At 37.2% G+C, this 24,862-nt stretch overlaps 2 protein-coding genes across 4 annotated transcripts in view; both read right to left on the bottom strand.

The window, feature by feature from the left end:
- Positions 1-14,257, bottom strand: part of LOC139941766 (unconventional myosin-IXb-like) — a 65,733-nt gene extending 51,476 nt beyond the window's left edge. For both annotated transcript variants that reach the window (XM_071938379.1, XM_071938380.1), the window contains exons 1-2: positions 13,934-14,257; positions 9,342-10,202 (exon numbers count right to left, since the gene is read on the bottom strand). In XM_071938379.1, the coding sequence (XP_071794480.1) occupies positions 9,342-10,181 (840 nt within the window). In that variant the 5' untranslated portion in view covers positions 10,182-10,202; positions 13,934-14,257. The remainder of the gene's footprint in view (positions 1-9,341; positions 10,203-13,933) is intronic.
- Positions 14,258-15,503: 1,246 nt separating this feature from the next.
- Positions 15,504-24,862, bottom strand: part of LOC139941847 (spatacsin-like) — a 35,416-nt gene continuing 26,057 nt past the window's right edge. For both annotated transcript variants that reach the window (XM_071938475.1, XM_071938477.1), the window contains exons 32-43: positions 24,518-24,815; positions 23,904-24,052; positions 23,506-23,643; positions 23,081-23,147; positions 22,438-22,623; positions 21,799-21,941; positions 20,770-20,874; positions 19,703-19,871; positions 19,289-19,365; positions 18,430-18,579; positions 17,536-17,690; positions 15,504-16,903 (exon numbers count right to left, since the gene is read on the bottom strand). In XM_071938475.1, the coding sequence (XP_071794576.1) occupies positions 16,729-16,903; positions 17,536-17,690; positions 18,430-18,579; positions 19,289-19,365; positions 19,703-19,871; positions 20,770-20,874; positions 21,799-21,941; positions 22,438-22,623; positions 23,081-23,147; positions 23,506-23,643; positions 23,904-24,052; positions 24,518-24,815 (1,812 nt within the window). In that variant the 3' untranslated portion in view covers positions 15,504-16,728. The remainder of the gene's footprint in view (positions 16,904-17,535; positions 17,691-18,429; positions 18,580-19,288; positions 19,366-19,702; positions 19,872-20,769; positions 20,875-21,798; positions 21,942-22,437; positions 22,624-23,080; positions 23,148-23,505; positions 23,644-23,903; positions 24,053-24,517; positions 24,816-24,862) is intronic.

Raw genomic sequence — 24,862 nt, 5'->3', positions numbered from 1 at the left:
TGTTATGATCATTTCTATGGACTAATATTACCAAAGGTATATAAAAATAAAAAATAAAAAAGAACTGTTTCCATAAACACTTTGAATGATGCAGCCCTCAGGCTCAAAACCTCCTGCACACTTTCCCGTCATGAATTATACCATCAGAATATTGGGTTATGACCACCAATGTTTCATCAGCTGTCATTGTCATCATTACAACATTCCCACAAGTACAACCAGAATATTTAGAAACTACTAGATCAAGACCCTTGATTCTTGCAATATCAACCCATGGGAGAGTCTATGATGAAGCCGGGTTGTTGAAGGGTTAACGACCATTGCGGCTGACAAGCTTGGGAATTCTTCTGGTTTTACAAGGCAGATAGTTAGAAGGCTAGCTTCTGAATTGGTAATTCATAAAGAATTCTTAAAATCGTTAATTGAGAAGTGTAGAATATACTGTACATGTACATGACTTCTATATGACTAGTTTTATAATTATCAGGACGGATGGTATAGAAATTAGACTGGACTACTACTTTAGCTTATAGGATCGTAATAACTGTACTGCCGCGGAGTCAGTTCTGAAATTGGTCTCAACGTTTCGACTAGCTTGCTCTAGTCATCGTCAGGAGACAAGCAGGACAGTTCTTTTCAGAACTGAGAAGTCTCCCGAACCTCCGATTATCTACTCCACGGCAGTAGAATAAGCAAGACAGTTCCCTAAGAACGACTCTACCTGGCAAGTAGATACACACATGGTGTTACCGCAAACCAAATATACATTGATACCTCATCATGCAATGCCTCAAATCCTATATAGTTGTATAATGTTTTGCTGCATTTAGCAGGGTGCCTAGAGAAAGGTGAGGTTACTTGAACAAAAAGAAATTACAACTTTGTAACTTTTAATATTCCAAGATACGTAAAATAAATGTACATCATTAGGAGCATGCGAGTAAAAAAAAAAAACTATGTTCAATGATGTAAAATCAAAGATTTACAGTTGTCTTTTGATAGTTTTTGTTTATTTATTGCAGCTTTATTAAAATTAAAATCACCTTAAAAGTTGGTTTAAAACAAGATCTATTTTGAACACTAATGTCTCAGTAAACTTCCACTCTGGCATTTTTTTCTTGCGTTTGTTTGATCATCCCAGCCTATACAAGGCATCCCAGCCTACAAGATTTTGCTTTTAATGGGTCATGGCCTCTATACAGTTTCAGTCTCTATAAAATCAAATTGTTTATGTTGATGTATGTTATGTATGGAAATAAATGTTGTTGATTGTTGATAAGAGAGGTTTCGCAGAGTCACCGATACTGTTACGTGAACGGATACGTCATAATACGTCATCACTTTTTGAGGTCTATGTGACGTATAACCGCTGTACACAAGTTAGAATAGTCGCTCAAAACTGGAATCTGTCGCCATACACATAAGTAAACAAAAAATATATTTTGTTCATGTTTTTGTAGCGGATTGTTATTTTTTAATGTACCGGGTTTTCACCATGTCTATTAGAGGCATCATACATGGATGTAGTTGGACATTTGTTAACCACCATGCTTCAGAAAAAGAGAAAATGGCGATTATCCATGGGTGCAGCCATTTGGTTAAAAGCGCCCTCTTGAGCCTCAAGTTGAGGGTATCCGTTAGAATTTTGCGAAACAAAAACTATACAGCTCACTTGACGCGAACGCGTATGGTTCAATATCTGTATGCGTATTTGTATCCGCGACTCTGCGAAACCTCTCTATTGATAGAGAAAGGACAGAGATACACATGGGGTAAACCCTTACATGGCCATACACTGTGTCTCGGTACGCATTGACAAAATGAGCGTGTGCACATTTTGTTGTATTGATCAGACAATGTAGACAAAAAATGGCCGAGATATGTACAATGTACCATTGTCAAATGCACGCATGAATGGTTTAATTTATCTCTGGGAAGTACATCCAATTCAGAAGGGACATACAAATGTAATTGGATATTTTGATATCTTTCCAAAAAATTTGAAAGTACAGTCAACTCTCACTATCACAAGATCACTTGGACTCGCCAAATGACCTCTTTGTAAGGGGAATGTTGTTAACAGAGGACGGTAACCACAAAGCAGAAGTGAGATTGAAGACTTCAGAATGTACTCTTTTAAAAGTGGAACCTCTTAGTCTTTGTTAAAGGGCTTGGACACTATTGGTAATTTCTCAAAATAAGTGTTGGCATAAAAAATTACTTGGTAAAGAGCAATGGAGAGCTGTTGATAGTATTAACATTTTGGGTGAGAACAAAGTTATTTCTTCCTATAATATTTTAGAATTGAACTTGAGACCTCAGCTGAGGTCTACAGTATGTAGAATTCAAGCATCTGAAACTCAAAGCACATAACTTGTGCGACAAGGGTGTTTTTTCTTCCATTATTCTCGCGCAACCTCAATGACCAATTAAGTTCAAATTTTCACACGTTTGTTATTTCATGCATAAGCCAGCAGCGTACTAACCAACGTACATGTATAGGCCTACTATTGGCAAAATAACTGAATATTTATCATACCATTTTATTTCATTACGATTTGTGACGGCATTCACCAACACATGACAAGGAAACTGACAGAAGGCTTTGCCTTTCTAAAGTCTTGGCCATTGTGGCCTTTTACAAATATTCATGAGCCTTAGTCATTCCAGGTTTTTATGTTTTCATTTTTTATTATTTGTTTACCCTTCAGTGATGGATGGTAGCCATACTCTTAATCATGTAAAGAATAATAAATTCAGGTCCAAGACATGTGTCTTGCACATTATAATTGTAACAAATCAGACATGTATAATATTTATCAGCAGAAGTTCACTACACATGTGAACAGAGTTAAAAGGTGTAAAACAGTTATGATAGAGGTGACAAAATAGTCACAGACAATGTTATGGTCTGTGTGATCAACCTTCATGAAATAAACCTGTGAAAATTTGGGTTTATTCCCTTGTGTGAGTCACAAGTGAGCACACACACAATTTTCTGAATACACAATGTAATTTTCTGCCTGAAATCACATTCATGTGTCCTTAAAGGGTCTAGTACTTTTTGTATGACAAAACAACACTTACAAGTAATCCACAGATTTACACTAACTTACACAGTTTGAAGATAATGATAGTAGCAAACTTCCCTGAAAATTTTACTTGCTGAGGTGCTGTAGTTTTTGAGAAATGAGTAAAACAAAGTGATGAAAATAATGTTCATCTCAGTGATCATGAGACAAAAATTATTTTAGCATGTAAAAATGTATTTTCATTACATCGTTTACTCATTTCTCAAAAACTGCAGCACCTCAGCAACTAATATTTTAAGGTACTCTTTCTACTTACTATTATTATCTTTAAACGGTGTAAGTTTTTAATGTAAAACTGTGGAAAGTGTGTTTTGTGTTGCAACAAGTACCCAATACCTTTAATTATACAACAAAAACCGCTGTTATTTTTAAAGGTTTTCAGACAGTTTTCTTGAATGACTTCATTTCAGAGGGAATTATGTCTCAAATTGGTAATGGACTTAATAACCAGCAAGCTTTCAGACTGAAATTAAACTTTTATCCTTACTAATCCTATACAATACCTTTAAACCATACGTGGGAGTATCATTTTTGTAGAATATTTTTATGTCAATAATAAAATCTCAGCAAGGCTACACTGATGCAATAAAACTGGCTACATCCCAAGACAATAGACCATGTATGGGAATAGGATGTAACATTTGTTTAAAAAAAACAGTGACCTTTACAATTCAGGGCATTACCAGACAAGCAAGATACTACACTGCTCATATGGGGAATTTCAATTCAAGAGTATGTAGTAAAAATAACAGCTTCACCTGTAAACAAGTTTTGAGATGTGCCCGCTTTCTTCATATCAAAAGCTGATGAAAATCCGACAGTGCAATCTCCAAAAAACCTTAAGATTTTATATGGTCCTTCATTTGGAAGTTCAGGTTCTGTGGCTCTTTTGTAAACATATGATGTCACAGGTTAGGTCAGTGGTATTTACACTGCTGTTCACTTTTTATACAAAGTTTTTTATTGAAATCTTGTAAGGGCAAGGCAGTCTTCCTTTAGTAATTGTGAGAGAATTCTACCTGGCAATTTGCCTCCGCGAAGTATCAGGCCTGATTTTTATCTCCCTCCCATAAAGGTGAATGTAGTCTTGGTACAAGCGTTGTTGTTGCTTCCAGAGAATGCCCTCTGTCGGTGGAATAGTCACATATTTGAAGTGTTGAGCATGCATGGTTTTATGAACAACAATTAAAAAAAATATGTGGTCTGAGTCCGGAGTTCACATAAATGGCAAAAAAAAATTCTCCTGTACCACAAGAATCCAGTTTCCCTCAGGTCTGCTCCTGCATTCTACTAGCGCAATGAGTCACAAGTGAACTGCTGAGAGCCCAGACCACAAACTGGGGCTGTATGCGAGAGCCAGACAGTAATGTATTAATAATGGGTCTTGTCTGTGGTTTAGATGCACACTGGTAGGGGATCAAGTATCTAAATGAGTAGCCCTGTGAAGCGAAACTCAAAATATTCATCTCTAAATGCAAAGACTGAAAAAAACTAGGCGAGACTACCAATTGGTAATAGAGGCGGGTATTAATTCACAGGACCAAAATATATTTGATGGTTTTTCTTAGTAAAGCTATCCATACAAATACTAATTCAAATAAAGGTAAGGTCATTGTTTGGTCTTTGTCAATGTAATGCTGATTTATAGGCAAAACTATCACGAAGGATAAGTCACCTGTGAAAGTTTAAAGTCAGATAAGCTGTGTCTTTATACTCAGGAAGATTAAATGCATTAAATATTTGAGCACCTTGAGTGTCTTTTAAGTGCCTTGAGCATCTTACATGAATACGGTTTATCATTATTGTTTTTATACCAGCATTTTTATTGCATTAAATAGAGACCATCTTCATGGTTGAGTAAACTATACTAATTAATTGCAATGTAGTTCTATTTTACTGGTACTTAATCACATTTAAAAATAAATTCTTTCAAAATTAATCAAAGGATTAGGCCTAAAGATCCATTTTGGAATACACGCTGGATCATTAAACCAAAGTTTACCTTTGTTTTTTTTGGAACTATTTGATTGTTTTAATCCTGTCACGTTTTTTTAAAGATATCTCGGTAAAAAAACTCCTAAGCCCTTAAATGTCCATTGGGGAAATATACAACATACAATTTGAGTAAACACTTCTCAGATTCAAATTTTGAGACATATAATCACTGATATCTTTCTACATCCACCTCACAGTGAAATGTTCCTCAAGATATTTTATTACCACTACAGAAAGCTGCTTTAGGCTTCTGAACCAATTTTTTTGTAATGTCGTAATTAATTTTAAGAGTGATATGTATACCTTCCCTTTAATCCTTTAAATTAACCACGCAAAGTCTAAAAAGACTGTTCCAAGTTCGAAGGGCCTACATGCTGTCATACAACACCCCATTCATTAGACCAGATAGTTGGGATTCATATCGTCTGGGCCAAGAGGCGTGGATCTCAAGACTTAAGACGAACAGCTCAGCGTGTTGTCTTGGGGTTGATTCTACAGTCCCATCAGGGATTAACCCTTGAGATTTCTCATTGTGGAAGACAGCCGCGCTCGTCCCTACGGTTGATTGGCAACAAGCTGGCGGAAAAGATATGCTTTCATCAAGGAGTAGGGGGGGGGGTCTTTGGGGGAAGGAGGATCGCTGGAACCATGGAGAGAGATTTGCATGATTCTATTTCTAATCAATGTTAAAACACTGATATTAATTGGATGTGCAGCAAACACAGATTGCAGCTCTAAAATAGCCTTGAAAGGGTCTTAAATATTAGTTAATCTTTACAACAAAAGCTTGCATAATCTTTTACGGCCATCAAATTAGTCTTGCTTAATGAGAAAGAACGCAGAATAACAGGTTTAATTTTTCTGCTCTGATGGTCTTGGTGAGAAGACATTTGATTGTACACGTCCAGGACTTGCTTATATTTCTTTTCATGTGACAAATCAAATAACAACCGAGTGCTGGGAAATAAGTTTTTCACAAACTTTAAATTGCAAGTTTTCAATATCAATGTAAAAAGTGCCCCCCCTCCCCCAAAAAAACAAAAAAAAACATTGTAGATCGTTAGTTGACCATTAAGCCAGAGCGAGTAAATTTAGATTTGATCTAGTGCAATGACTTGACACAAGTTCCCGCCTAAATTTTAATTCCTCAGACTAAAGAGACAGTTGAATAATGTCAGATGATTAGGGACAAGCTTTTGCTAGTTGCATAAGAGATGACAAACAACTATTCACAATTTTTGAATGAGTGTAACTTGTGTACAAAATGGTGTCAGGCTAGGCTTTGTTCATCTGGAGGTTGTGATACAAAACTTGCCCTGGTTCATTTGACAACTATAGCAACTGCCTCCTTAGTCTGAGCATGGAGGAAGGATCCGGTCCGAGGAATTCAAATTTTGAGTGGTAACATTTGTGACTAGGCAAGTCATTGTACCACCTTTTATTCAAATCTACCACGCGAAAAGGGTTAAAGAGAAGGTACACGTTTGGTAATTACTCAACTTAAAAACTGACTTTGTAACAAGCATTAGAGAGCTGTTGATAGTATAAAACATTGTGGGAAACGACTCCCTCTGAAAGCACACAACTTTGCCAAACAAGGGTGTTTTTCTTTCATCATTTTCTTGCAACTTTGATGACCAATTAAGCCCAAATTTTCACAGGCTTGTTATTTCATGGTTGTGATGGGATACACCAAGTGAGAAGACTGGTCTTTGACAGAAAAACAAACGTGTAGCTTCCCTTTAAGCCTATATTGAAGGCTAGTTGCCTCTACATGTCGTACAGCCACATTACACATTATCTAGCTGTACCGCCAAGTCTTTTTATTTTAACAAGTGCATCAAAAGATTTGAAGCAGTTGGGTTCATCCACTCAAATAAAAACCCAATGGCAAAATACAAAGTGTACTTTATAAACATCAGTCCATTCAAAACTCCGCTCTATTTGTTTTTGAACAAGCAAGATTGATAGCTCAGGTTGTGTTACGTGTGCTTGTCCCCCACTACACATGCTCCAGATATAATACTCAAGCTATGCTAGGACACCCCAACAGTACACGGTAACCTTCCAAAAGATAAACAGTGTCATCAGAAAGACTTGACATTGCCAATGTATTGATTTACAAAGGGCAAATGCCTCCGGGGTATTATTTATTATGGAAGGAGATAATGCAAGGAGTGGATAAATTTCAAACGTTGCTAAGAACACGAGGACCATTCACAAAACTGGTTGGGTTAAAACTTATATTTTCAACTGTAGGAATAAAAAATTTCTCTGTAAAGTGAAAAAAGCAAACTTGGAGGTGTTTTGTTTTACAAATCCTGTCTAAACAGTCGTCAGCCATGCAGCTATGAGATTTATACGAGATTGCAGACAAGAACCCTAAATTTTGCAAAATATTTTATCTTTTGTGTCATCGAAACACACAGTACAGATAATGTTAACTACTTTTATCTTCCACCTTTGTCCCATGGTCTCATAGATTCATACACTGAACCATGGAGCAATGACTGAACTGAGAGCTCTCCCAACACAAAGGCCCATTGAAAAACAGCACACTACAAAGAAACAGTGAGACTTTATCGCAGCAGTCTAAAAACAGCATTGATTGTTTCTACTGGCTTCGTGCTTGAGTTGATGGGCGACAAAGGGAGGTTTCGCCCACGGCCCTGGGAGCTCATGATTGGGATGTTATAATGATGAAACTCATGACCACTGCTAGTAGCAACACAGTGTGTATTTTATTGCTGTATCAGACAATAACTTCCTTTAAAGATTGAAACCCTGTTGGGGTCAAGGTCAGACGTTGGTCAGGTTTTTATTAAATTGAGAGGCTGGTGGAAACTGGGTCCTGTGGGAGAGCAAGCGGTGTGTGCATTCAGTAGAAAGCGTGAATTAATATTTCATGACGTATGGAGCACTTAACTCAGTATATTTAATTATTATTTCATTTTTAGCCTTCAAGAAAGACTCTGCTAGGGTCAAAATGTCAGGCCATTAGGTATTTTTCCCCGTTTATACCATCTAGTTTCAGTCCTTTTGGTTGGTAGAGAGTTACTTTCGTTTGTGTGTTTTGTTGGTGGTTTATTTGTGTCTCTTTGAGTTTTTTATGTAGCTTTCAATGGCTATATGTATTTTTAATAAAACTTTTTTTTTTTGATAAATGTAAAAAAAAAATTTTTATGTGAACTATCTTTGTATAATTGTAATTTTTACTGTAATTTGGCCATTGGCCACCAGTGTAAAAACAATAACCCAAACTATCTACATGTATGATAAGCACTAAGCAGTTTGCAATTCAGCTAATTGTATTTTCTTTAATCTATGAATAAGTAACAAACGTATCCGATATACGTACCAGCATGTGAGAAGAATTCCCCTATGGTACCAGTTAAAACCCAAGTACGCTTTACCATTATTACCACCAGCACATTTTAATATCTTAATGAACAATAATATTGGCAAAAAGAACAAGAAACATGTACTGTAAAAATATACACTGTACAAGTCTGTGTGCAAATATTGTGTAATTGTGCTTGGTTGAGTGTACAGTACACGTAGTGCAAATTTAAATTGTAATAATGTAAATACCAGACAAGGGTCCATCGACAAAATTTTACTCCAAGCAGTTTTTTTATGTTTATTTTTTTTTACATTGAATTAATTTCACAGAGAGATAAGATTGATTCTAACCTTTGTAATCGTCTGCTAAGCAAAGTCTGATGTCACAATACAAATTACTAGTGACACTGACAACTCATCTTTAGATGAACCTTAGTGCTTATAATGTGAAATTGAGTCCCAATCTTTGATCTTTCATGTATGTAACAACAATCATACAGTCTACATATTCAAATTATTGGTAAATTAACAGCCCCCCCAAAAAACAAAAAATAATAATAATAATTGATAAATTCAAATAAAAATATAAACAAATAAAAAATAAAAAAACATAACTGCATGACTAAAATAAAATTGTGTATTGTACCTCACTCCCAAGGCACATTCAAATATTACATTACAAATTGAAACCTTTTTGAGGACCATGTTCCCAAGTACGTTGCTTAACTAACAAGTAAAGGTAACAAAATTGCTCACATCCCAACAGTGTCCCAAAGTTTTAATAAACTTGCTATATATAAAAAGGACATTGAGAGCAATAGCTTTGATTTTTCTCAAGAAATTTCATATCTTTACCCGATAAAAAATGGAAATAAAATAAAAACAAATTAATTTTCTGATATTATGTCTTACCTCCAGTACTGGTCCAGCTCCCAGCAGCGTCTGTTCCACCCCGCTAGCATGCCCCTTACGACTCAGTGCCGTCAGATGATGTATTAATAAGTTGGTACTTTCCGTCTTCCCAGATCCGCTCTCGCCCGATATAACAATGCACTGATTACGCTTCTCCTGCAGCATTGTATGGAACGCCGAATCCGCGATGGCAAAGATGTGAGGGGGAAGCTCCCCAAGACTGTGGTTCTGATAAAGGTTGACATACTTTGGATTGTAGATCGGGAAGAACTTAAAAGGGTTCACGGCGATAAGTATTGATCCAACGTACGTGTAGATCTTCCCCTGGCGGAAGCGAGCGGCGAGATTCCCGAGAAGCGTTTTCTCGTTGAGGTCCGGAAGGTTGCACAGGTCATGGTATTCCTTGTCCGACGACGGATGCGGAAAGAAGTTACTCACAAAGGAGTCGATGGTGTTGTAGTCCGCGGAGTTGGAAACCCGACTTGAGAGGTTGTCGTGCATGCTTCTTAAGAAGAAGCGGAAGTTTGTGTAGAAGTACGGCGACTCTGACTCGTCGTCCGAGAGCACCTTCGGCCACAGCAGCTGCAGCTTCACAGGACACTCTTCGGGGTCGAGCTGGCGCTCTTTGCAACTTTGGCCGGACTCCTCGCAGACTTCTGCGAGGTTGTACCTGTCCTGATGCTGGTTGAGGTTGAGCTTGGTCAAGACAGTCTGCAGGATCTCAGCTGTTGTGGTCTGCTTGGTAGCCTCAACGGACACCCAGCCACGTTCAGGGACCACTGATCCTGGGTGTACACGCACTCGGTACACTGTGTTGTCGATGTCACAGTCAAGACTCATTTTAACATACAGCTACAATACCTGAGTAAACACAAGGAAAACATTTCAACCAGATTAGTCTCTTTGCAAGAAAACTAGATTAACACAGAAGTGTTTGTATTTAGAATGAGTTTCAGAAACACAGTCACTATAACTATGTTCCTCAAACACTTTTGTTAGAGTAAATTGAAAACCACAGGGTAGGACTTGTGGTTGTGGCTACTGGCTATTGTGCCTACTTCTTTGTTTCCTTTTTAAACCCCAAAACAGTGACAATGAAGTCACAGTAAATGAGCAGACTAGACATGTTAATAGCACAACCAGACCTCCTAGACTGGACCTTCCAGGTAGATTATTCAGGCATGTACTTAAAGCCATTAACACATCGCCCATTGAGTGTGTCCCTTCAAGCACAATGGGCCAAGTTCTTGAACAATAAACCATGCATTGAGGACCTTGATGAGACATAAGTAACTCAGAGCCTGGACAGTAATTCTGCATCAAGGGCTACTGGCAAAACATAAAAATACACAACACTTTGTAGTCCACAGGAAATTGCCACTAAATCCACCAAGGTGTTCAAGGAGTGTTGTCAGGAAATTCACCATCTGCGACTCCCACTTCACACAGCACGCTTCTACATGTAGGTGTTTTACAAGAACCATAACTTTCACAAATGATGATCTGCATGACTGTGTCCGGTACAGGAATTTATTCAGAACAGTTCACATAAAATGTCAACCGAATGACCAATGCCAAGAGGAAATCTGGCAATCATACTGTGAGTTTTGTCAAAATAGAGTATGTTGATTACATGTATGTCAACAGAGCCACATGAAAACCTGTTATCACAACAAAAATGACAAAAGGTTAAGTAATCCAATGCTGTGTATATGGGGTAAACAAAGTTAATGTATTCATGTAGTTCACTAGGATATCCAGGAAAACAGTTCTACATACATGTCTGATCAATGTGTCAAATAAAATTTGACATCTGGCATTTCAAGTACAAGTACAGTAAGGTAGCTGCAATGTGCAAATTTAAGTCAGCGGTGAGTGGTGACTTATCAAGTGTTGTTTACTTATAATCACACATTATACAAGTGTGTCCATGTATTTTCTGAATATTATTTTAAAATAACGCTCTCCCCAGAACAGGCCTCGAATTGTACACTGGACTGGACTGGACTAAAGGTCCAAGACCAGTGAATTTAAAGTTGGGCCTGTAAACTCGGAGGAGTCCGACAGTCTTGTGCTTTTCAATTGAATAAAAAACAACAACACCCGTAGTGTAATATTTTTAACAAAAACAAGCGATGTTTGACTTTGGGTCTGATACACACCTTTCAATTCTACCAAAAAAGACGAATGATATATTATTTTCTCAAATAGCATCCGAGTGCTTACTTTTTTCAAATGAAAATTGTTTTCATTAAAAACAATGTTCTGATCTTGTTACAACAATTTTGGGACAACAAACATTTTAGAACATGCCCTGTGGTCTTGTGGATTTTCTCTCCAATTTTGAGCCCTGCTAAACAAATCAAACTGTCCCTTTAACATCATACTCACACTAATGGCAACTTCAAGATAAATTCCATTACTGTAAAATTTGACCTCACTTCCCTGTATAATTTATGTCGTACGATTTATCAAATTCAATAGACAGTTGGCCTCAGTTTTCTTCTCTGTGTCTTTTTTAATCCACGGACATGGATCAAATTGGATCGTGACCTACATGATGGAGGTACGTGTTTATGTAGAACTAGTGTGTACACTGTATCAACTTTCAGGAAATGCGAATGATTTTAACTTTGTAAACCAGATTGGATTTTGTACACTGTTTGCTTGTTAACACAGTAAAGCTATGAATTTGAAAACATTTTTACAAAGAAAATTTAAATTGTGCTATGCAGTGCCATGGGTGTGTAAACTTGCTAAACTGACCAGGGGTCGATTTCACAAAGAGTTAGGTCCTAGGAGATTACAAATTGCATGGATAGTCCTAAGTTAGGACGAGTAACTGGTCCTAACTTGAGATAAGACTAGTCCTAACTCTTTGTGAAATCCACCCCAGAAATTAAGTATTTTGGTTTATAAGAACCTTTTTTTTCTTCTTCTTTTTTAGAAACTAAAAATGCAATCAGAATGTTTAAATATCTTGGAAGTACTCTGACAAGGTTGTATGGTTGTTTCAGCAATCTCACAATAGGTGAATTATTCCTTAAATATTGATGTACTTGTACTGCTGGAACAAGAGGTCTTTAACAGTAAGATGTTATCAGTTGGCTGCGATTGTTTGACAGCTCAGAAAGATAAGCTGAGAAACCATGAGTTAGCGTGAATCATCACAGCCAGCTGACTGTGAAGTGATCTGGAGTCACTAGACATGGATCACATTTTCTTTGTCTCCGCATTTTTTCATCAGTTTTGGCGCTGTCATTAATTACGCCAACACTCTTGCTCATGTCTCTATCGCAAGAAACAGCCAAACGTCACCACCCTGGCCCAACATTAATTAACCAAAAATAATTATTCTACAAAAAGTACAAATTTTAGAGTGTTAACATTGAATCTGGCATTTTGTACGCGTAACTAAACTAACACTAAAAGTGTATTCTATTTGTTAATAGCTAATATAAAGGAGGTAGTAGGGCAGGGAACAACGTATTGTGCACAACGGAGTACTAATACTATTATATATAAGCAAATGAAATGTTCTGGTGAAATTTTGCTATACGAAACAAGGGAAATCATTCACAAGGTTAGCTAGCCCAGGTACATTATACTTCAATAACAGAAATTCCTAGATTTAATATATTAAGCAATTGGTCTAGTGTCTGCCTGCAACTTTTTAAATTCATCATGAAATAAAATAGTATTTTCTCATGTGATATTGCTTTTGGTAACAATGACTTTGACAAGGTGGCAGTGTGATATGGAATTCAGAATTCGTTTTTCTATTTTTTATCAGTGATTTTTGCACATTTCACAAGTTTAACTAAAAAGGGAAAGTTTCCGTATGGCGCTACCACTTAATTCGATATGAAATAATATAGTATCTACTTTACCTCACAATGAGATATCCTTTTTTGTAACAATGAGTGAAAAGGTGGTGGCGCCATATGGAAAATTATCCCTAATCATTGTTAATTTATAGGCCTACTTATCTACTAACAATTTTATTTGACATGTAGGAGAATTTGATTTTTAAAACAAAAATATTTCCTGGGACAATTTGCGATCAAATTTATAATAGTAAATACAATTACAACAGCCATGCATGTACTTTATTTGATTTTAATTTATTTGATTTCTTTGGCAAACTTTAGCCATGCCCAGAAGAATACAAACAACAGCCGGATAAGATTCCGTATGGCGCCACCACTTTTTCACTAATTTTTACAAAAAAGGATATCTCATTGAGGTAAATTAGATACTTTGTTATTTCATATCGAATGAAAAAGTGGTGGCGCCATACGGAAACTTTTCCCAACAGCCAAACCCAAAGCAAACAACAAGAATTGCAAAAAGTAAGATTTAAAATTAAATTAAATTCATTTTATGAATAGACACAATTGGAATGACAATGAAACAAAATTACGCTCACACTGTTTATTCAGATTATTCCTCCACTAAAAACTAAAGTAACATCTTTAAAACTACATTGTGCACAAAAATTCCACAGGCACGGTCATTAAATACGACTACACTGCACCCATCACAAACCACCGCAAACCACACCGTCCGCACAACCCCAGAACAATTCTTACCGGGCCAAACGGGAGTGAAAATCAGGCAGTCCATGGCCATTTGGCATCGGTCGTCGAAGTTCGACTCAAACGCCGCCTTCTTTTTTTTATTATAGAAAACGAGTCCTGCAGTCCTGAAGAACAGTAACAGCCACACGGATAAACCTCAAACGTTTGTACCTATTATATCCAGTATGAAAACAGCATTTTCACAGGCGAAGTTTCATTAAAACTTTCCAGTAAATAATGTGTTGTTTCACTATGTTTTCCAAAGCGGTTTAGTCCGGAAGTGAGCCTAAAAGCGCATTGCCAAACGTACACACGGACGGCCGGTGCACTGTGTGTGTACGGCAATGCATGCAGTGAACAAGGGGAGTTTTCATTGGTTCCTCTGTCTAATTAAATGCAGTCAAAGTTGGCAAACTACCAGGGATGACAATTTTCTCGTTTCTCTCGTCGAATCGCCGGTGGTGATGTCAGTTTCCGCCCTCAAGCGTCTTGTTTGGTTTGTTTGTTATCAAAGAAAAATGAAAGGGGACAATTTAGTCAGTAATTTTTCCACACAGCTTCAAAAATGTTGATGAAATAAAATCTGTAAAAAATGCTACAAATTTGTAAAGAAACCATCAATGCTAACATAACCATATTTTAGTCTGATAATAAAAACTGACAGATTTTCCCAAATGAGCATCAAGCCATGGGCCCATTTCATAAATCTGTCAAGAAAAAAAACATTGCTTAGCAGAAACAGGTTATCAGCCAAAATGCTTAGATGTAAAGTGTTTTCGACTGGTTCCTTGGTAACATTTACTGTCAGAAACAAAATAATTGCCAAGCACAACTTTCTGCTGGGCACGCTATATGGGATCATTGGGGCCCAACTTCATAAAGCTGACGAATTTATTTGGTAAACAACAAATTAGCGGGGCACCAGTCACAACAATGTCAACTTAATGTTATTTTGGCTGGTAACTTATCTCTGTTAAGCAAAACTTTTCTATGCTTAGCAAGTTTTTGTGCTTACCAGATTATGATTTCTTGATTTGAACCTTTGACTTGGCACTATCAACTGAGCCATCTAGCCTTAATTTGAGCAGTTCTGTATTTTGTCAGTAGGCCTATGTCAGAAGTCATTCACAAAGTTTTACAAAACAATGTCTTATTTCATGGTTCAGTTTACCACAGATTTCTGGGTTTGTGGCTCTACTCTCTGATAAACACATTAATCTGAGGGTTGAAGAGTATCCTTGGTAAACATGATGATTTGGCTCGTAGGCAACTCTGTGTGATTGTAGACAGTGCCCCGAGATCTTAAGCGGTCTATCTGATATCTTGTTAGCCAACTTTGGGTTGTGGAAGTAGATCTGAACGGTCGCTTTCTGCATCCAGCCAACATCGAATTTAAGGCAAATTTTGAGATGATCAGTGTGTTAAAGCCATTCTGGGGACTAGGCCGATTGCCATGGATTTTTCCTTTGAGTAGGGGGTGGGGGGGGGGGGGGCTATATAACTGAAAGAATCAAAAATTTACAGAGTCTTTGATTTTGTTTATTAATATTTAGTAGAAAAGTAAACGTCATCAAATGTACGAAGAAAAAAATTTATATCATAAATTGGCTTTTTATTTATTTACATAATTGCACTTATAGTGACACAATTGTATAAAGTATTATCTTGCAGAAGATTTAATATAGATTTAATTTAGTGGAAATATTATTTTTATCTCAAAGTATATAATATGGCTGCTCCCACAGACTAAAAAAAACCCAAAACAACCTAGCAATTTGCAACTAAAAAACAAAAAGGTTGTTTCTGAATGAGTGGCTACATCTACAACTACCAGTGCAACTGTTGCTAAGTGTGTTGCTAAGAACGTTTTATACTTCAGTGCATGTTGATAGATGAAGCCATAGCCAATAATTCTGACACGGCTTACCGCTTAAGCCTTTGGTGCTCAGAAATTATACATTAACGCTAGAATAATTTTGCTCTCAATTTGTGGGAGCAGGTAAGATTTGGCCCTGCAGTTGCTTTACAATATTAAACACTTAGAGTTGAAATTTGGCACATTCATAACAAATTCCATTGGGTACTTTCTCGCATTGTATTTTACCTCTAAAACAATGTTTTTTATAATAAACATTGATTCAAAGTTTTAACTCATTGAACAAAGAATTGACTATGAGTGGGATTCGAACCAACGACCTCCGGATTAACGTGCCGGCGGTCTACCAACTGAGCTATCTAGCCCTATGTTGGCAGTGTCCCTATTTTGTCAATATCTGTGTTTGGGGGTGCCAGTTAGAAGCCAGAAGGCAGAAGGGAGCTAATATTTACTCATCTTATGAAGAATTACAGATATAGATAAATATTTACCTTATGCTTAGAATGCACATAATTATGACAATAGGGCCCAATTTCACAGAGAAGCTTGAGCACACAATCTTGTATACACAAAATTAATGCTTAACAAAATTAGCAGGATATCAGTCAGGTCTTTTATGTTATATTTCATATTTTTAAAGTCTTTGCTATTGTGCAGTGTATTTTTATTCAGTTTTAAATAATTTTCTTTTGTAATTTTGGTTTAATGTAAAGCGCTTTGATCCTTTGGACATGTTGGAGAGGTGCAATATAAATTTTGAATAATAATAATCATACTAATAATTAATGAAGCATATAACATGGTATTTGTAGCTTAGCATGATTGCTTTGTGCTTAGCTACTTTGTGCAACAGCTACTTTGAAATTGGGCCTTATAACTTTGTTGAGAAGCAAAGGTTGCTTTGGTGATGTCCTTCAGTCCCGTCATCAGATCATGCTACATCCTTGAGGTACGACCCTGCTTCACCCTCCAGTAGACTCACGGCCAGGTCCTGGAAACCCAGCTCGGTGGCAATCTTGTAGGCTGTCAACACTTCACTACAGTAACTCAAAAACTTCTTCATGTTGGTCGAGGCCTGAAACAGTCGGCTGCTTTCTTGACGATACCTAGAATGAGTAGGAGTGTTTAAAAAGGCCATTTCTGAAATCGCAGAAGTATCAGTATGGAGAAAAAAATTATCATAAACAGAGCCCATCGGTTTGTTTAAAATTTATATTCCAAAATCTATTTTATTTTATCTTATATATTTTATTTTATCTTAACTTTCTTTTTATAAATATTATCAAAATGGGTTAAAGTTAGCATTGAAATAAAATGTGGCAGTATATCTTCAATAAACAACTTGACTTTAAACCCCTTTTTCTCAGTTTTGTTCTCTCAATTTTGTTTGTGTTTCTGCTTTCACAACCAAAGGTGGTATCAGCATGGGGTTTTGACAGCATTAAACCATAAATAAGGCTCTCTTCAAATGTACATAAAAAAAATAAAAAAATTACCAGATATTTCACAGAGGCATTGAAGGCGATTGCCTCCATGACCCTGGTAATTGCCTTGGTGCCCTTAAAATGCTCCAGTAGAAATTAACAACTTCCTCATAGGGTGCCTTTTACCAAGGAGAGAATCCCTTGATGCCTTTGCCATTTTAAAAATGAAGAATACATACAGGCCTGCTGCCGGGGTTGAAAACCACTCATTTTGCCTGATCGCATCACATACTTAGTATTTCTTCTGTTCTTACTTGTTAGCAACATCCCTGAAGAGGGATCCATCAAGAGGTTTACAGACGCTATAGTCCTCCAGGTATTGGAAATCTCCTTGCATGACGACGACGTAATAGATAGCATCGGACCATAAAGATTGCATCATCCCATAGGCATCGGCTACGATCAGTGCCTGGAAAAAAAGCATTGTTTTTATGTATATTTGGTTTGAGGTAACGCCATGTGTATATCTACTTGATGGGTAGATTGTGCTCTTTTGAGAACCTGTCTTGCTATAAATTCTTCTATCGCGAAGCAGGATTCTTTTTGAATTTTGGAGACTTCTTACTTCTACACATTGTTTTAAAAACAAAGTAAGGTTGAGACATCAGCTCTAGAATGGCAGGGGTCATGGATCTTATCACCCATGCGTAGTACGCATGTGGTTGTTTTTTTTTCTAGCAGAGCTCGGGCAAGCACCGAGTATACAGAGCTTATAATGAATTAATAAAGACCTTGTGCACATGATGTCATTGTGTCAACAAAGTGTTGGGTGAGAAAAAGACGGGAAAAAAAAGAAAAAAAAGGGTAATTTTCAGACATTGACCATTCTGCAGGCATGTGAGACTTCCTCTTTTCAGCTGATTTCCTCTTTTTTGGTTTTGACTTTCCTCTTTTTTTCTTCTCTTTCTGTGTACAAAAGTATAGAAAATGTATCTTTTCCTCTTTTTTTCTTGTCCAGTTTTCTTTTTTCCTGGATAGTTGTCAACAAGCCTGATTCTGAATGGCCCAACCTGTTAATTAGCTGGCATGTGACGCAAGAAGCAATATTAAGCTAATCACTACAGTTGTTTCTAAAATTTGTATTTTAGCTTTCAACAAAGTGAAGGTATACACAGCATTCAAAAGAGATTTACTAGGTTCCAACATACCTCATGGAACTTTGTGTGTTTATTCATGAAAGATGTCAGAGCTTTGGAGTCTAGATTGATGACATGTTGCTTAGTTGGAAGTAGATGAAGTTGTAATGCCACTAAGCGGGCCTGCTTCACACACTGCTCAGCGTGTCTCAGACAGTTGTCCTGTTTAGGAATAAGAAGATTTATTTTAAAAGGGAAGGCAAACAAACCTGTAAAGTAGATTGAGAAAGTCTTGCACGATTTTGTCTCCTTCCTTCGTACGCAATGTATGTGGGAAATGTTTTTACACATGCAACACTTGCAGTAGCTATTTTTATTATGTACTATGTACAAAATATTTAAGATTCAAGGAGATTTTTGTTACAGGAAATCTCCATTAAAGAATTTCCGAGTTTGGTTACAAAAACTTGAAACAGTCTTTTTCACTGAGTGTTTACATTGAACTAATTCGCTTAATGGATTGGCAGTTTATCTGCCTGGGGCAGTGAGCCCTACTAGGCCCAATATCATAGAGCTGCTGAGCACAAAAATTTGCTTAGCATGAAATTTCTTCCTTGATAAAAACAGGATTACCAACCAAATTTCCATTTGTTGCATATTGCTTGTCACTAGTATTCAGCTGTTGTTTGCTTATCCTGAAAACAACTGCTTTTATCAAGTACGAAATTTCATGCTAAGCAAATTTTTGTGCTTAGCAGCTCTATGAAATTGGGCCCTGGTTTGTTTATGATCCAATTAAGTCCACTGTTTGGAAAAGGAGATAAAAAAAAGCAGAACAGGGGTGATTTGCCTCTACCTTAGAGCATACTGGTAATAGCTTTTTTCTGGGGAAATTTGCATATTCTTAAAACGCAATGAAGTTGTGACTGACCTTCGCGTAGCTCTGTGCAGCTTTTGTAAAATCCTGTAAGACATTTTGAAGACTGTTCTGCAATTCTATATTTGCACCTATGGAAAAATTATACAGACATTAAAATAGTTCATACTAATTAATCAAAACCCTTAGTTCTAATTTTAAACAAATATGGTTTAGCCCACAAGTGATACACAAACAGTTTTCTGTAATTTTCAGCAAAAAAGCAGCCTGTTCAGCCGATTTCACTTTCATGCATTAGTATTAAAGCGATTTCGCCACAGATTTCTGTTTAATCGTATGATACGAATAAAATTGGTTTAAGTAATATCAAAAACAGTTTTGAGGTACTTTAAGTTTGCATAAATTGGGATATCACAATGTTTTAACTGGCCGTTCATTTGCCCTAAATGATCGAGAATTCTTATTCACCCATAGCCTTCTTATTAAAGCTCTGCAGCTGCTCCTGAGCATCTCTCATAAGCAGCTCGGCAATCTCCCGATTCATCTCAAACTTGACGGCTACAAAGTTATATGCCTCAGTGTCTGGAGGGTCACAGCGTTTCAGGTAGTCCAGTAGCGCAACCTTCAGCTTGGTGTCCTGGTGATTGTTCAAGTACAACAAGATTTAAACATTGCATAGACAATGGACTACTTCGCAGTATGTATGTTATGCATGCATTAGCCATAAAATGAGGTGCAGATAAATGTAAAGAGATTAAAGGGTCTATATAACTTTTGTAGGACAAAAAACACAATGTCCACAGATTTACACTAAACTAACACAGTTTGAAGATAACGATAGTAGAAAGCTTCCCTGAAAATATTATGTGCTGAGGTGCTGTAGATTTTGGGAAATGAGTAAAACAATGTCATGAAAATAATTTTCGTCTCATGAGACGAAAATTATTTTAATCATTTACAAACGTATTTTCATGAAATTGTTTTACTCATTTCTCAAAAACTTCAGCACCTCAGTAAGTAAAATTTGAAGGGAAGCTTTCCACTATCATTATCTTCAAACCCTGTAAGTTTTATGTAAATCTATGGACATTTTGAAAAGGTACCCAAATCCTTTAAGGAGCAAAACATTTTAGTTCTTTGAAAAGTACAATTAACCCAAAATTGCAAGGTTTAAAATTACTTTATAACACAAACCTGTGAGAGTTCCCCTTATGAACAAAAAGTTCTTGTAAAAAGATGTTATTCCTCCCAGCCAAAGTCTGGCTAAATAAATTGTAGAAAAAGCAACATGGTTGAACCATCAATAAAGTCTAGTGTCGCATAGGTCTGTTTTGTCCAGGTCGTTGTGGTGTATTTTAACTTTTAAATGTTGATTTTAATGGATTTGGTTATATTTGAATGTTTGGTGTCTTTTTTGTAATTACTGTTTGTTTATGTGAACCAGTGCCCACAGAGAGAACGATTCTTTGAAAACTGATGGGGCCACTCGTGGTAAATAAGACAAAACAAATAAATTATAAATATGACAATCTCACCTTTCCTCCTCGCTTAAAGAGAAGCTCAAACTGTTGGTTAGCTCGGAGTACATCAAAGACATAAGACATCTCACAATATCTCCCTACACCCGTCAATAACCGCACCTGTTGGTTGCAAGAGTTTATATTTATATATTTAAAAATTTCTTCATTTCTGGTTGTGAAGCCGAGGATTTAAACAGCGAATTTAACACTGTACAAGCCAATAACCCAATGGAGAGAAGCCGAAGAGAGAAGTTTCACTTTTGGAAGAAGCTTTAAAGCCATTGGACACTTGCAGTAAACAGTATTGTCCAAAGGCACACACTTCGTGTGTCACAACTTATATATAAAATAAAAAACCTGTGAAAATTTAGGCTCAATCGGTCATCGGAGTCGGGAGAAAATAACGGGAAAACCCACCCTTGTTTCCACATGTTTCGCCGTGTCATGACATGTGTTTACTATAATCCACAATTCTCAATGTCGAGAATGGATGATTGTTTTAATGTTTTCTCAAAAAGTAAAGCATTTCATGGAATAATAGTCTTTTACCATTACCTTCTGTAAACCCTGTAAGTTATTTGTAAATCTGTGAACTTTTATTTTTTTTCTGTTCAGATTGTGTATTCCAGTTATGGATTATTCTGCCTACGTGGACATAAAACCTCTCAATTTTTGGCGATAACTCAAAAACACTACCACCTTTTGAAATGAAATTTACACATGCTAGTTTTATTGTACACTTCTACATTTAGATAGCAATAAGCCTTTTTGAGGTATGGCGGACACAATGCTACAACACTGTAAAGTTGTGGTAAATTTGTGCGTATTGACCATAGAAATAGAACATACGTTATTCAGTGAAGTGCGCATTTTTGGGCGACGCTGCGTTTACACGTAAACCTAATGGCCACCAACATGGTGAGCGTGGTATCAGTCGCGGCGTGTGACGCGCGCATATCACGTCCGCCATACCTCAAAAAGGCTTATGACAAACCGAACGGTTCCAAAAACCAAAGGTGTACTTAGTGTTTAATTTTTACTCACCAGCAGGGTGAATTCTTCTGACTGGGTGAGGGCATCGCTGCACTCTCGACACTTCCTGAGTACGTTTGAGATCCCTTCCATGTTACAGCAAACAGTGTGACAATCATGGGCTCTGATGATTAGCTCAACCTCCATGGTCAGAACTGTCAAATCAATCCAATGTTTAAATAAATTATTTCAATTAAGAGTAAGTTTGAGTGCGTATCATGGTTAACTAAAGGTCGACTATATTAACTTGAACCTAGGCTGGAACCAGTCTTAGGACCATGGTTTCTTCTGTGGTCCTTATAGCCCGATTCATGCTAACGTGTGTAAAGCGCAGAAGGGAACCAGTGACACTATAGCAAAAAATGCATGAAGGCAATGGGAGACTTTGAGGTGCTAGGTGGCAGCAGACTTACCAGGTAAATTTCCATTGTTGACGTAGTTCTGAGCATGCGCACATAACCGAGAACAATGGAGTTTACCTGGTAAGTCTGCTGCCATCAAGCATCCCCCATTGAAGTGATGACAAGGTTTCCTAGGGGCCGATCATTAAAGTTATTTTCATTTACAACTATTAACAAACATTCCATTTCTTGCTTTGCCAAGAAAACAATTAACCGCATCTGCATAACCGACTGACAGCCAATGACTGACCTGATTTGCTGTTGCCAGCATCTGAGCTGACCAATGACGTCGCTTCCTGTAGTAGTCTATTCCCAAGGATGGCCGGGTTTCTACACAGCTGTATCAACTGACTGAACTCTTCCTTCTCACTCAGATCTTGGCTGATGTAGGAGCCTAGCGATGGTGAAGATGGAAACCTCGACGTGGCACCTAGCCCTGAAGTCAAACACAAAATCACAATTAGGAACAAATAATAATAATATTAGCATTTCTAAATAGATGTTCTATAATTGCAAAGGTCATGGGTTCGAATCCCAGCCGAGTAATATACCTGTGATTTTTTTTCACAGAACTCTGGAAAATACTGTGTATACAGTGCTAACAAACATCAATGTAAATGGGTAAAAAACAAACTGAATAATCTAAGCATTCATACAGCATTCTTACACAGAAAAGGTGCCACAACGTTTTACAACAAGAATATAAAAACAATCAACAATAAACAATACAAAGGAGAATGGAACAAAATTGTTGTGATGGCTGAATAAATAAATTGAGGTTGAACAAAAATACATGGACAAGAGTGGGACTTGAAACGCGAAGTAGATATAAAAATTGTGTCACTGCAAACCAAGTAAACATTGTGCTCAAATATATATGTAGATAATCTTACCCTCCCTGCGTTTTGGATGGCGTGCCTTCAAGCTTGTGACAACTGCTTCACATAAAAACCCTGCCACCTAAGGTTAGACCAAGCAAAAGAATGTTTAACCCAATAAATTTGTTTTTGGCTGATTGAAACAATGGCTTTTGTATGCCCGAATCTTAAAAAAGAGAAAACAAGTACGGTTGTGGTACATGTAGCACTTGAAGACTAACTAATTATATAAAAAAACTGCATGAGCTTTCAAAGCAACACTTACTTCATCCGATGAAAGCAACAATTACCTCATCCAATGAAGTAGTTGTTGCTACGAAAGCTCACGCAGTTTTCAGCCTATGGTGCTGTACAAATGTAGGTAATTACAAAAATATTTTTATGTTCTTGCAGCAAAGATTACATCACTCATATTAACAAAATAGCAGTATATGCCTTGCCTGTATGTCAGTCATTTCATTGGCCAGGATGAATGTCTTGGAGATGGCAAAGCGTTGTGGGTGACTGCATCGTAATATGGATCTCAGGCTATCAAATGGAGCTTGAACCACAACTGACTTGTAACTGCTGCCAAGAATCTACACACAAATAAAATAAAAAAAACAAAAATACATAAGAATGACAAAATTATTTTGGATAACGACCCAAATTAACTGTCACCAGGGACACGTTGCAACCTTCTCCTGGGGCTAAAACAGGGTTACCCCCTTCACTGTCCGTAAGGATGTAGACAAAACACCATTGTCAGTCAATTTTTTTTCTAAAACTAATAATTTCAGAGAAAATCTGGCAAGGCAACTTTAACAGTTGGAATGAGTTCAATGAGTGTGATCTTTACCTGGCCTATTCTGTATGCATTGATGACTCTATTACAGCACTGCTTAGCCTGGGATGAGCAGTTAGCTGAGAGTGATTCCATAGTGTTCAGTGTCTCATCTAACTCCTCCTCATACTGGTCCAGGCTAGCCATGCTGGTCATACTCACAGCTGTAAAAGACATAACAAAGAGAAGCCATTAGTTTCTATCTGATATTCTCATATATTTATGAAGCTTCAGTCAGAGTCAAGCTTAATTCAGAGTTGATGCATTTGACCAAGTCCAGTGGTTAGAGTGCAGGACTGGCAATCACAAGGTTGTGGGTTCGAATCTGGCCAAGCTAACTGTTCACTTCACAATAAATAGAATAAGTATTGTTGGCTAATTATGAATCACAATTTCTTGGTTAGTGCAATTCATAATCATAGAAGTTAAACCAATGTTTGTATAAAAGAGATTTGCTGTTGCCAGCTGGGTGTTTATATCCCCCTGTGTGAGTTAACTACAAGTTCCTTCGACGGAAAGATTATCTAAAAGAAACGGACTTGTGACCAGATGGCTACTCTATTTCCCAACATAAAATCTCTTAAACCAATCATCTTCACTTCTTCAAACCCGTAAAAAAGAAAACTTACTACTTGCAGATCGAGTGAGCATCCCTCTAGACATCATACCCTTCCAAGCATCGCTCATCTTTCTACTTCGCCTTCCTCCACCACCTCCTAGACTTCGGGATCCCACCTCTGCCACCATTCTCTTCATGTCAGGCTTCATCTGATTGGCTGCAATGAGGCCCATAGCTAACTGGATGCTGGTCAGTATGATTGAGAGGTCCTCGTGATAATGATTGAACTGTTTAGCTAGTTGATAGGCCTTCTTGATGCAGCACTTGTCAAGAAGGTTGCCTAAGATTAAATTCAACGCTGCTACCTCCTGAGAATTAGATAACAATAGAGTAGAATAAGAATTGCCCTGAAACA

Source organism: Asterias amurensis, chromosome 9 (assembly GCF_032118995.1).
Source record: "Asterias amurensis chromosome 9, ASM3211899v1".
NCBI lineage: Eukaryota > Metazoa > Echinodermata > Asteroidea > Forcipulatida > Asteriidae > Asterias > Asterias amurensis.
Note: the sequence above shows the minus strand (reverse complement) of the source record. Positions and strands in the feature narration are given on the sequence as shown.